Source organism: Leptodactylus fuscus, chromosome 1 (genome assembly GCF_031893055.1).
Source record: "Leptodactylus fuscus isolate aLepFus1 chromosome 1, aLepFus1.hap2, whole genome shotgun sequence".
Lineage (NCBI taxonomy): Eukaryota > Metazoa > Chordata > Amphibia > Anura > Leptodactylidae > Leptodactylus > Leptodactylus fuscus.
The window spans coordinates 160,203,987-160,217,713 of NC_134265.1; the positions used below are offsets into that span (position 1 = coordinate 160,203,987).

The 13,727-nt window shown below is 39.4% G+C and overlaps 1 protein-coding gene across 37 annotated transcripts in view; it reads right to left on the minus strand.

The window, feature by feature from the left end:
• PTPRD (protein tyrosine phosphatase receptor type D) overlaps positions 1-13,727 on the minus strand; it is a 1,471,303-nt gene that overhangs the window by 74,237 nt on the left and 1,383,339 nt on the right. For 18 of the 37 annotated variants that reach the window (XM_075278421.1, XM_075278482.1, XM_075278474.1 and 15 more), the window contains 3 exons: positions 5,616-5,825; positions 1,947-2,107; positions 1,267-1,281 (listed from right to left, as the gene is read on the minus strand). In XM_075278421.1, the coding sequence (XP_075134522.1) occupies positions 1,267-1,281; positions 1,947-2,107; positions 5,616-5,825 (386 nt within the window). The remainder of the gene's footprint in view (positions 1-1,266; positions 1,282-1,946; positions 2,108-5,615; positions 5,826-13,727) is intronic. The other 19 variants (XM_075278466.1, XM_075278458.1, XM_075278497.1 and 16 more) reach the window with 2 other exon arrangements.

Sequence of the window (13,727 nt, forward strand, 5' to 3'; positions counted from 1 at the left end):
ATTATAAACCATGCTGCCTAAAATGTACCTATTAATCCAAAAAGTGCAATATTAAAAACCCTCCTACTCTGTGAGCTCAAAGATACTGTTTTCAAGATTACTAAACCCGCTATGCTCTGTATATGAGATATATATGACTCTATATAAAATGATGCTCTCTATTCTGTGGTCCACGTGCTGTTGGTGCGAAGCATCACCACACCCCTGTCCAAGAACTTAATGTTTTTTAGACATCAGATGTTGAGACCAATTCTGACTAAAATGTCTTCAGCTATGTCACGGATTGCAAACTTTTTGGCATAACAAGTAGTCTGTTGTGTAGGAATCTTACTAATTCTTTGACTGCATGGTGGTTTACCCAGTATGGATCTTGAAATGGCACGTGTATGCAATCTGTGCTCTCCACTGATCCATACAGGTCAATGAATGTGTCAGGACCACATAACCAAACAACGAAGGACCTGTCCTGAGTTTTGTGTTCAGACTCATAATCCTCCCACTCCTCATAGCTTTGTGAAAAACATAGTTGTGTGTATGGGGTCATAGAAAAAAAATAGGTTAGGATGCTAAAAAAAAAACTAGAAGACAATAGGAGGTTTCTAAGCAGTGGTCACGTGATGATTCTTACATGGCGATCTGGCTTCTTATATTCTCACACAGTGATCTGTCCTAAAATGCCTTTAACTGTCTTCTAAAACTTTATTCCACTGACAGTTATTACTCCTGGCCATCTCATCCCTCAGCTGAGAATGCAAGTGTTCTGAACGTGAAGAAGGGAAAAAGCCAATGCTGGGAGTGGGTTGTCTTCTCTAGGATGAAGTGCTGAACTTCAACCTGCTGATGTTTGTCTCTCCTGTTATTACTGGGGGGAAAGTTTGGAGGCTCCATATATAAAATAGCGGCCATTAGAAAGTTAAATATGGGTTAAATACGGATAAAGCTATTAAGTCCTCATTAGTCCATATGAGATACTCTCTCCAACCCCACATATTGTTCTATGGGAGTGCCATAGTATGTAGTTACCAGTCCAACATGAAAAATATTCTTCCCCGTGCCTCTCATGTGCCTGGTAAAATGTTATATTTTCATAAACTAAACTCGGTCATCCCTGGTGGCTGCATTTATAATTTGTAGTGTTATATATTAGTAGGGTTTGATGTAAGATAAAATCATGGTAAAGAACAATGCAGATTTTGTACACAGCAACATTCCATAGGCTTTAATGTCAATGATAGCAAATGTATTCAATAATGTGTCAATTCTCACCTGTCTGGCTTACTACTCCATTTTAATGCAGCAACAAAAAAATTCAAAAATATTGTAAATAAGTGAGAATTTTGTAATGTATTATATACATAAAGAAGACATACATATCTATCTGGTCTTTGTATGTGAAAGAAAGTATCTCAGGCATAGGTGGTATTGTACAACAGTGTTGTGGTTCCATTACCATAAATGTAAGCTACAACATTACTGAGTTTAACTTCTATTGTAGAAAGACTAAAGGAGGAAGCCAAATGAAAGTTTCAACAACTGACTGTATCTAAGACAATATAATGAAAAGCATGACCAAGTTCTGACCAAATAGCACACATGGAATGAATATAAACTTAATCTGAATGTTGGATGTGTTAACCTATGGTAGATTATAGGACATTAGGTGAACTTTAATTGCATTTCCACATAACATAGTATTTTACTCCCTTGTAATACCATGAAGACTTAGAATTTGGGTTCTAGATGAAACTGAGGTTAGACATCCCTGCTCATGGAAGAAGTGTTATCAGTCACTGTAATGTAATGCTTGCAGGTAGACAATGACAGCTTTAGCAGAATTGTTTCTTCGTACATTGTGCATATTCTATAATTATAATAGAACAACGTGATTGTATTTTATGTATAATGTATAATTTCTTATAAGTATAAAGTTTTAGTAGGTCACATACCTTTTATACAGAAGAATTGCTATCACAATACAGATGATGAACACAACAGCCAGAACTGGTCCAACCACCCAAATCAACCCCTCTTCTTCATCTGTCATTGGTTGTGGGTCAAGTTCCATTGACACTACTGGATCTGAATAAGGGCTTGTGGCAAATATTTTCTGTACATAGAAAGAGCTGTGTTTAGTAATGTATTTAAAGCTTATATTTTAGATGACGCATGGGACAACAAGTAAGCCATCTACGCTATTCAACAAGAAATGGAAGACATATCAATAATGCTATTACATACTCCTTTTTATTTTTAAAACATAAAATATAAGATTAAAATAATGAATAAAACATCTTGTAAAGAGGAGCTGTCAGCTCTCCCGACATGTCTCTTTCAGCAAATACTTGCATGACAATGTCAAATTAGTGTAGACAGATTGTATGGGGACATGTCCCTATTACAATGTGGTATTTCAGTTTAGTCTGGAGCTGAGCTGCAATACCAGAAACAACACATGGACGGGTATGCTCATGTTTGTTAAAGAAAGCAGCCAAATCTTTGACAACCTCTCTATGCAGACACATCAGGAGAGCTGACAGAACCTCTTTAAATATCTATAAAGCATTTCTCTCTTTTTTTTTTTAATTGATGATCTATGTTCTGGAGGATTGCGCACCTGGGACCCCCACTGATCAGCTGTTTAAAGGGGTCCTGTGACCCATTCACTGTACATTGGATTCCATTTGTATCATAGTGGCTTTAGGATGTAATTACAGTCTCTTCCCACAGAAGTGATTTGGAAGAGGCCATATTTACATTGCGCAGCTTGCTATAAGGCAAACAGTGTGAAACGTAAACAATTAAGGTGGGTGGGTTATGCACTTGCACAAGTGCTGTGGCCTCTTCTAAACAGCTGATCCAAATAGGATTGGGGTTCTATGTGTTGGACAACATTGATATTTTATTAATTACCTATTCTGAGAATAGGTTATCAATAAAAAAAGAACTGGACAACCCCTTTAAGCAAAAATTTAAAGGGACTCATTTTTTTATTATTATTTATTATTCCCCAGAAACAGATATCTGTAGCCAACAAATTTAGTTTTATTAGACCGTTTCGATAAAAAGTCCCTAAGAGTGTTCAGATTTGAAGACCACCACACGTTCAGCGTAACCACTACAAATCTAGGTTTCGTGAAGAACATATTTCAGAATATTTTTATAATCACTTTCATAATATGATTTATTTTCCTTGTTCTGCACTATTAGATGCTAAACAAGTCCTATCAATACATACAGTGCATCAATATACATGTCATTATTAAATTCCCACTTAAGTAATTTTACATTTCAGTCTGATACGTTGATCACTTTCAACAGTCGGCACATCTAAGAAATTCTGTTTACCGTACATTATGTACAAATAAAAAGGAGAAAATGAAATGTCCATGTTTTGCGCCAACAAATTAGAATGCAATAAACAGCGATTTCTCCCAGAAAAGAGTAATTTGCTTACATATTAGCTATAAATTGGCAGAATATAACTTTCTGTGCATGTCCCTTATCATGTGGCTGAAATGATGTTTGCCATAAAAGCTATTTATTCATGCAATCCCCAGACAAAGCAGGAACCTTTCATTTTCCACAGGCACTTTAAAATATATAACTGCTGGAAAGTTCATGCCTCAGTACTCTCTGTAATAATCTCCGAGAGGAAGGTCTATCAATTGCAGAGCATCTCTGAACAGGAAATGCAGATATTGGTAGCACTTTTCACTCTAGCAGGAGTCAGATAGTATCAAGATATTATTCAATAAATTGCTAATTATAGTCATGGGTAGTACAAGGGAAGAAATGGAAATTTAATGCAAGTCATTGCCAGGGTAATTATAAATAACACAGCCTTTAATCCAAAGAGTAAACTAGCAGATATAGATACATTATGTACAAGGCATAGGAATTACCAGTGATCAATAAATATCACGTAAAATTAAACAGCAATGGACTTATCTAGGAAACAAATGAATTTGCATTTTCAACAACAAAATTCATTATTGCTATATTTTACCGTTTTTTGGGGGGTTATGCATACTATATGTACAATGTAAAGAGACTTGACATAAATTGTGGCCATGCTGTTCTGTATAGGTATACAACTGAAAACAAGCTACACATAAGGCTAGGTTTACACAATTGTCTTTGGAGTCCCTTGTTCTCATTTGTCATAGAATGGCTGATGCAGATAAGAGTTCACCCATCATATAAATTCACTATGGGAGCGTTCACACTACCGTCGGTGTCTGACAGGTAGTGTCCGCTCCTAGTGTCCGCTCAAAATCTGTCACGGACATTAGGAGTGGACACTAGCTGTGTCCGTGACACCTGTCATTTATTTCAATGGGCATCGGGTGCGTTGTTTTGCACTCCGTGCCCGTCCTTCCCTGTCCGCAAGTGAAGATGTCCGACTTCTCAAGCGGACAGAAAAACCCTGCATGCATGTAGAGTTCTTCTGTCCGCTTGAGAAGTCAGACATCTTCACTTGCGGACAGGGAAAGACGGGCACGGAGTGCAAAACAACGCACCCGATGCCCATTGAAATAAATGACAGGTGTCACGGACACAGCTAGTGTCCGCTCCTAATGTCCGTGACAGATTTTGAGCGGACATTAGGAGCGGACACTACCTGTCGGACACCGACGGTAGTGTGAACGCTCCCATATGTAAGAAACAAGGACACTTTTTTCCATCTTGTTTTTTGTTTTCTGAGTTTCTACTTAAAGTCACTAAAGAAAAGTACTTGAAGGGGCTGTACAGATGTACAGAGGCTGTATGTCATTTTTTGCAGAATCTCAAATTTTTAACCACCCAAATATGGCCATTCCTAGCAGAAGGTAACCAGCTCATCCATCAACTTAAGATATAGTTTCCCACTGCTAGACCTAACAAGGCCATCTTATGGCTAGAATGCATTCTTATAGTATCTCTGGGGCACTTACTGTCATATTGACATCAAATTTTCATAGTTAATAAGATGGTAAATGTTTGATGATGTCACTAGGAGCATTGAGGCAGGGGGAATGCATCAGGTTAGCAGACCCAAAAACTTCATGCATTTCTGAAGTGATCCAAGTAGGGGTGACCAGGGTGTCTTCAGGGGGTCTCTCTTCAGGACTGGTGGACAAACTGGAGACTGCTCACTTGAAGAGTTGAGTTTCTCAGTATAGATGGTTTTATTTCGATGATGCATTTTAGAGGTATACTACTATTATCATCAACTTGAAATGATGTTGGGTCTATTTTAGAGCATATACAAACTAGGTGAGTCTCCACCTTTTTGAACTATTGTCAACACCAACAACCTGCTAATCTATGGGATTGGGGTATCTCTTTTTTAGCTCTTTTCATTTGCTTGTACATTGAGCATTGTCCTATTATACTTGATCATGATGCATTACTTGGTTCCTTCTTGTTACCTAACAAGCAACAAGAAACCTAACACCATAAAAGACTCAACGAAACATGTATTTTCAGTGTGGAATGGAATTACATGTGCTTAAATACAAAAATTTTGATAATAACCACATACCAACATGCATACTAAAATAGATTTGATACACAACACACAAGATGCTAGTTCACTATACTAAATAGTTCAGAATAATTGAGATCCTACTCACCAGTTCAGTGTGATCTATTAATGCCACAACAAAAAACACATATTCTTGTCCATTTTGCAGTTGCTTGTTCTCATAGCCGCCATAGTTTTTCTGATCTCCCAGGGTAAACTCCGTTGGAAGAACATCAAAGTGAGCTGCAATGTAAGGTTTTGGTTCAGCTTCCCTTTTCAACCGAAAACTTCTTCGCTTCCTTGAAATATCCTTCAGAAGCTGCAAGGAATAATAAAATATCACTATTTTTTTCTACATATTATTATCATTTTTTATGACTAAGCAGTATGCACAGTAGGTATTATTCTATGAAATGTGAAGGTGAAAAGATGCTTTAGCATATCCTAGTAGAAAGAGGTCTCTTATTTTACACAAAGGTTCTTAGCCTTTAGATTTTACTAAAAAATTTGATATGTATTATTATAGATTTCTAGTAATGATAATAAATAATCTCTTGTGGTAAAGGCAATGTCTATAACTAGTAATGTCGTGTCCTGCCCAGCAGCTTGTTGAGGGATACCAGAAGTGAGAAGAATATACAGCAAGCTAAGATTATGAGAGAGGAAGATGTAAAATCCCTTTAAGGGCATCCAGATCCCGGAGTCAGGCCCAGTCACATCAATAATGGAAAGGGACTGGTGTCATATGCTACAGGCTCCTTTTCCAGTAGAAGCCTGCACAAGGGAAGTCTGTAAAAATAACAAACATTTTTACTAACCTCTTCTGGATATCCAACAAGCCGGAATCATCTTCTGGTCATTTCTGGCCTGTAGCTTACGTCACACATTACAGACATGACTGCTGAGGGCCAATCATAGGCAGCGGAAATGTCCGGAACACGTGACGTCAGCCGTAGACCTGAAGAAGAAGCCGGGGAGCATTATACTGGGGGTCTCTCTGCGGAGCATATTATAATATGTAGGGCCAATGTGGAGCATTTTATACTGGATGGGGGCCTCTGGAGAGCATATTATATTGTGTGGGGCTACTGTGGAGCATTGTTCTGGGGGATGCTCTGGGGAGCATATTATATTGTGTGGAGCCACTGTGGAATATTATACTAGGGGGCCTCCTAAGGAGCATATTATAATGTGTGTGGCCACCGTGGAGCATATTATACTGGGCGGAGGCCTCTGGAGAGCATATTATATTGTGTGGGTCCACTGTGGTGTATTATACTGTATGGGGTCACTGTGGAGCTTTATACTGTGTGCAGCAGTGTGGGGAGCCAATTATACTGTGAAATGTATTCTTATGCACTGTGGGGAGACTATTATACTGTGAGGGCCCAATTTGAAGCATATTATCCTTGGACTTATGTGGAGCTTCTCGGTAGCATATTATACTCTGTGGGGCCACTGTAGAGCATTATACTAGTGGGGGACTGTGGGAAGCATATTATTTTGTGTGGGGGCCACTCAGGAACATTATACTGTGGTGAGGGTGGGCTTGGCTTTGGTAAACATATTATACTATGTAGGGTCACTGTGGAGCATTATACTGGAGGGCACTGTGGGGAGCCTTTAATACTGTGTAGGGCATATTACTTTGTGTGGGAGTACTGGAGAATATATTATAATGTGTGGTGCCACTAAGGGGTGTTATACTGTGTGGGGTCACTGTGGAGCATTATACTGTGTTGAGGCTCTGGGAGTATATTATACTATGTGGAGTGTTATATACAATGCAGAGCACTGTGGAAGGCACTATGGATATTGTATACAATGTGGAGCATGGTAGGGAAGGTGCTCTGGAAGGGGGGGCTCAAAATTGTTGAAGTTAGCCCTGTGTGCTGTGTCTGCATTACAGCTCTCTCACTATGATCTTGCACATACGTGTAGTGCTCCATAGCCTTGTAATTTCCCATACAGTACCGTGCATGAACTGGAGCTTTTGAAACATGCACAGTACTGTAGGGTGGGCCACCAGGACAAGTTCCTCAAGTGGGCCCTAGGCCTACTGTCTGACACTGTGCACAACAGATAGTTGACCCATTGAGCCAAAGTTGGGTTAGTATGCATAACCAGCTTTAGTTCATACTTCTTCCTATGTTTACCTATGATACCTATGTTGAATGCAAATATTCAGAAAATCTGGAATCTACAATATAAAGCAGATGTTTAAGACCTAGCAGGGCAGATATTAATCCATTGCTAGATTATAAAGTACCAAATAACCAGTTTTTCTTTGCACTGGGACGAATTTCAGCAGTGAACTTTTTTTTTTTTTTTTTTTTTTTTTTATATTATAAATGCAGATCAAAATATATGCTCAGTAAATGTATATTACATTACACAGGTTTTGAAAAAAAAACAAAAAACTTACATGCGGCCAGGAAAGATAAAGGACTTTCAGTAAACTCAATGTTATCTTTGTGTTTACATAGGGAGATAACAGACACTGTCTGAGCAAACTGCATTTACCAGACCTGGACCTAAGGTAAAGTTCACACGGAGTAACGTGCAGCGTGATGTGGCACGTATACGGCGTGTGAGACTTTGTGCGCCGTATAAGCTCCCATTGATTTTAATGGGAGCCTGGATCGTATACGCCGCGTTATTTTGCGGCTGTGATTTTGCGGCCGCAAAATCATGGCCGCAAAATAACACGGCGTATATGAGGCTAACTCCCATTGAAATCAATGGGAGCGTATACGGCGCTCAAAGTCTCACACGCCGTATACGTGCCACATCACGCAGCAGTTACTTCGTGTGAACTCCCCCTAAGAGCAGGAATTAACATCTCTAAGAGGAGGTGTCATCAGAGAACTCATTCCCCCTCCCCTCCAGAGAGCAGTGAGTCACATCACCCATCCTGAGATCAGATACCAGGCTGGGCCCAAGGAAATGTTATGTAAACAATGGGAAGAATAATTTCACATAGCAGCATATCTAAAGCAATGTATTTAGATAAACTCTTGAATTGACAAAAGCTAGCAGTTTAGATAGGACCCTTGAAATGGGAATATCCCTTTAATGTATCCTCATCGCCTAAGGAATCTTTTGGTATGTTTCCCTTCTTCTTGTGCTGAAATACACTCCACTGAAAAAAGGCTTACAGAAAAGAAGAGACCTCTCAAACCTTGACTTTTAATTGAAGCACGTAGCTGACTAGTCATAGTTATTACAGCTTTTTTATTATAAAAAAGAAATTGTTTTCATATAATTTCTAACAGAATGTAATGCGTACAGCCTGCTGCTGCTATAGAACATGTGCTAAAATTCAATCTACTTGCAAATATTTTAGTGCTTTAAATAACACTTCACTCAGCCATTTGCAAATATTATCTTTTTAACAATATATTTAAATGAGAGTTTAATGATTATTCTCCTCCATCATATCAATAATGCATTGAAAGAGGTTAATAGAGGGTCACAGAACGGCTCTCTAGGTAAATCAGTCACAATGAGATGATTTTCATGATGAAAATAGTGATGTAAATGGCCACATAACTCAGAAGACTATTGAAGACAACAGACGGCGGAAGGAAAAAATGATATTATTTAGAATAAAAGCAGCAATATTTTCCCTTTCACAAAACATTTTACGTGGTGAAGGCAGCTCCAGGAGATATATGAAGGTCTTTGGTCCTCTATCAGGAATCATTTTCATTTTCCAGTCAATGCATATCTTATTTCCTCCACCATTAATTCTACAATGAGGCCTCAACTCTTCATTATACTGGTACAAAGTGGGAAGCAACCCATTCTGACCCAAAAATTTCTGAATTAATAAATGTTCTTTATCAAACTATTACACACATTAACGCACCACAAAGTACAGGATGATTAAAATGGCACTTTGTTATGGGAAACGGCTTCACATAGCCATGCAATATAATCTCAAGAAAGTTCAATGTCACTCCTTCTTTCATCTTTGAAACTTTGTATTGTGCTACAATATTTCAAGGTTACAGCTAAGACTTTTGCTTACTGTGTTTCCCATGCATCTGTGTGCTTGTGTTCCTGGCAGTTGTGGTCATGTGTACATGCTAATCTTATTTAATCCCCTGAGTTCATTGTTTTACTGAAAGCAGTATATATTATATACACTAGCTGTAGTGCTTACCCAGTCTTGCTTGGGCTAGCTAGTCACACAAATGGTGCACTGATGTTTGTCACACAGGATTATATGTTGCATATGTGTTATCTTCTCAGCAGTTTTTATTATATATTCATGCCTCCCCCCCCCAAAAAAAATAAAAAAATATATATAACATTTTTTCCCCCCTTCGCTATGGTATATTTCTTTTTAGCATTTTTACAAACACAAACACACACAAACATATATTCAAAAACTGCTTGCAGGAGTAGACAGGAGGAGGGACAGGGGGTAGTAGTGGGTGGGATAGCTAATGTAGGGAGATGGGGGGGTGTAATGGAGTGAGAGAGAAGGGGGGCAGTGGCAGGGAGGTAGTGTAAACAATTGAAGAGGATGCTCCCGGAGACACCCAGAAATCACTCCAAACACTGATAAAGGCATATGGGTGTGCTTATTAACCCATTGCTAGCACTAACAGACCAAGTAAAAAAAATTTTTTGCCTGTAAAACCCCTTTAATATATTTCATTGTTACCTGTCATATCACTCTGTCTTTTGAATACCCCATATTTTCTGTCCCCCCCCCCTTTCCTAAGCAAGCTGATCACAGTCATACAGTTTCTGAAACCTCGTCAATCACATGATTTTGATGGAGGAAGCTGTATACCTCCAGACATACTTTCTATGTTTTAGACAATGCTAAGTTACACTGGATGGTTTTATCACAGTGACTGATGATAAATTAGAATGTCTAGTCTAAATTTACACCACCTATGGGTTGGCTTAGTTTTCCAACATAAAAAATATGCCAATTGTTTCTTTGCACAAGGTGTTGAATCTTAAACCCCACGACCTTTTGTAATAAGCCATGTCTCTTTTTCAGTAAACCCCCTCAACCTGTCAAATAAGACTTAAACTCAAGACTGTCAGAAAGTGTCTAAAAGTTAATAAACATGGTGTAAAGCATGTACAATTGTTTTGTTGGTTTTTTTTTATCAGAAACTGAGCCACAAGTCTAGCACATTTTCAATAGCATATCTGCCATAATGAGTCTTGTATAACACTGGCCATGCCAAGTGTTGTGTAGCCATAACCACTCTGCTCCAGTTTGTATATGGGGTCTAAGTGTGATCCTCCTATTAGTAAAGCCAATATAACAATCCTCCTTACATGGACTATAGATAGGGTTTACAGCACTGTACACAATGTGGTTAGTAATTTGTTATCCACTGATTCACGTCTGATGTTTCAATGACTTTCAACATTTATATATGTAGTGGTAAGCCAAAATCAATTTCATAGATACAATGGAGGGAATGTATTAAGACTGGCAATCTGTAAACCAGTCTTGATCAATTATTGACTGGCACAAGATGCACATGAACTTTTATGAGGCTCTTAATGACAGCTATCTGTGAATGTACAGTCATAGAGTAGAGGCTGTCAATCACTTGGACTTCACAATATAGAAAGAATAGAGATATAAATGAATAAATGGCAAGTTATACTGGACCTTTTCCCACAAACCTATGTATAACTGCTCAACACCTCCTGAGATATAACATCCTGTCAAAAGATTGGGTCATATTTTTTATGTAACAAAGCAAATGGGAGAAAAAGAAAAACAGAATGTTTTATTTGTTCATACAGAAAAAAAAAAGATTTCCCTTCACCACAAAACTATGGCCCGACCACTATGGGTGTTTACCTCAAGGGGTGGGAGTGTAAAATATCATCACTGCCAGCCCCAATGATCAGTAAGACCTTTAGTGTAGCCAGTAGGACCTTTAATATAACCAAATATGTTTTGCTCAATCTAATCTACAGATTCCAAAGGTGATCAGATTGCTGCTCAGTCCCACTCAGGGGCGTAACTATCGTAGAGGCAGCGGAGGCGGCTGCCACAGGGCCCGGGCCATTAGGGGGCCCGGTGACAGCCGATACCGCTGCGTTTTTTTTTAAATAGGCCGTTACGGGCCCTATTCACTTGCCGATCCTGGCTTGGCCGGGATCAGTAAGTGACACTGCGGGCCCCACAAATACTATCATTATACTCGGGAGTCTTTGCAGACCCCTGAGTATAATGATCGGCAGACCAGAGAGGTAAGGGAACATAAAAAACTGTTACTTACCTCTCCACGATCCTGCCAGGCCTCTGTCCTAATTTGTCTGACGTCTCTGACGTCACATGAACCCGGCATGCTTCCCGGGTCATGTGACGTCCGACGTCATTAAAGAAGGACGTGAGCGGCGGTCAACAGCCTAGGAGCAAGGGGACAGGTAAGTAACTGTGGTTTTTTTAATGTTTTTATTCCCCTGGGTCTCCGATTATTATACTCTGGGGTCTGAAAAGACCCCAGAGTATAATAATTATTTATGGGTGTCCACAGTGGGACATAATAGTGTGTGCAGGGGACACTATAGGGGATAATACTGTGTGCAGGGGCCACTATTGGGGATAATACTGTGTGCAGGGGCCATTATTGGGGATAATACTGTGTACAGGGGCCACTATTGGGGATAATACTGTGTGCAGGGGCCACTATGGGGGATAATACTGTGTGTAGGGGCCACTATGGGGGATAATACTGTGTGCAGGGGCCACTATTGGGGATAATACTGTGTGTAGGAGACACTATAGGGGATAATACTGTGTGCAGGGGCCACTATTGGGGATAATACTGTGTGCAGGGGCCACTATTGGGGTTAATACTGTGTGCAGGGGACACTATTGGGGATAATACTGTTTGCAGGGGACACTATTGGGGATAATACTGTGTGCAGGGGACAGTAAAAGACATAATACTGAGTGCAGGGGCCACTAAGGGACATAATACTGTGTTCAGGGGCCACTAAGGGACATAATAGAGTGCGGAGGAGGGGGGGTCGGTCGAGGTCTTCGGCGTCAGTTGGGATGAGGGGGGGGGGGGGGGGCATGTCAAAAGTTCGCCACGGGGCCCCGCCATTCCTAGTTACGCCACTGGTCCCACTTCACTTCTTCAAAAAGAAAAAAGAAAACGAGCAGTCATTTTTAAATTTTTCATTGCTTACTGTGCATTTATTACGTGACAGGTTCCCTTTAAGTCTCTGAGGACTAATGTCCTGAGTCTTAAGATGACAATGCACAGTTATAAAGGCAGTAGTTCACAAAGGCTTATCAGGTAACTGTAGGAAGGTGGATCTTGTAATGCTGCTGCATAAGAGAACGCTGATTACTCCAAGGCATCACATGAGATATCAGATGAACCAGAATTGACTTTTGCCATTTATGGATTTAGAGATAAACTAGTGATATAATAACGGCTGGGAATGAGAGCATAAATGAGCTATAGTCTTAATATTGGCAGAAATGTTAATTTTATGTAAATGGAGTAGAATGAACCAAGTCACAATGGAGTATACAAATTAAGAGGAGGTAATTACACAAAGGCCATGAAGGGCTCTGCTTTTGTGCCTAGGCTTAATAACTGATGAAAGAAAAAAACCTTTTACTGATATTCATTTCAAGAAATCAAATCTTTGATCCGGAAGTAATTCCACATATACTGTTACGGTTTTGTGCACATTGGCAGACAGGCAAATCTTTATTTTTACTCACTAGTTACAGCTATAGCGCAATATGGTGTGTAAACTACATCATTATTAAACTTAAAACATTCACATCACAGATTTGTGATGTATTAAAGGGAGTCTGTCAGCAGGAAAATTGGCATCAAACTAATAACAGTACCAGTACCTTGAATGACTGCACTATAAGGTACTGTCATTAGTTTGGTACTGGTTTTATTGCTGACAGACTCCCTTTAAGTAGTACAGAGATGTATTGCATGAAACATTAACGGAGAGCTCCCAAATCTGGTCAGAGCAACCAATCAGAACCTTTCCTGCATTTACAAAAATCAGGACTCGAATCTGATTGGTTGCTAAAAGCAAGTGTTCCATTTTTCTACAACACCATTTTCAATTAATCTGCTCCATTGTCTTTCCATATTTAATGTGCAGCAGCACTTTGTATGTCAGATTATAATCTGTCAATGAGCTGCTGACTGCCATTAGATCAATGAGATGGAAGAGGGCAGCT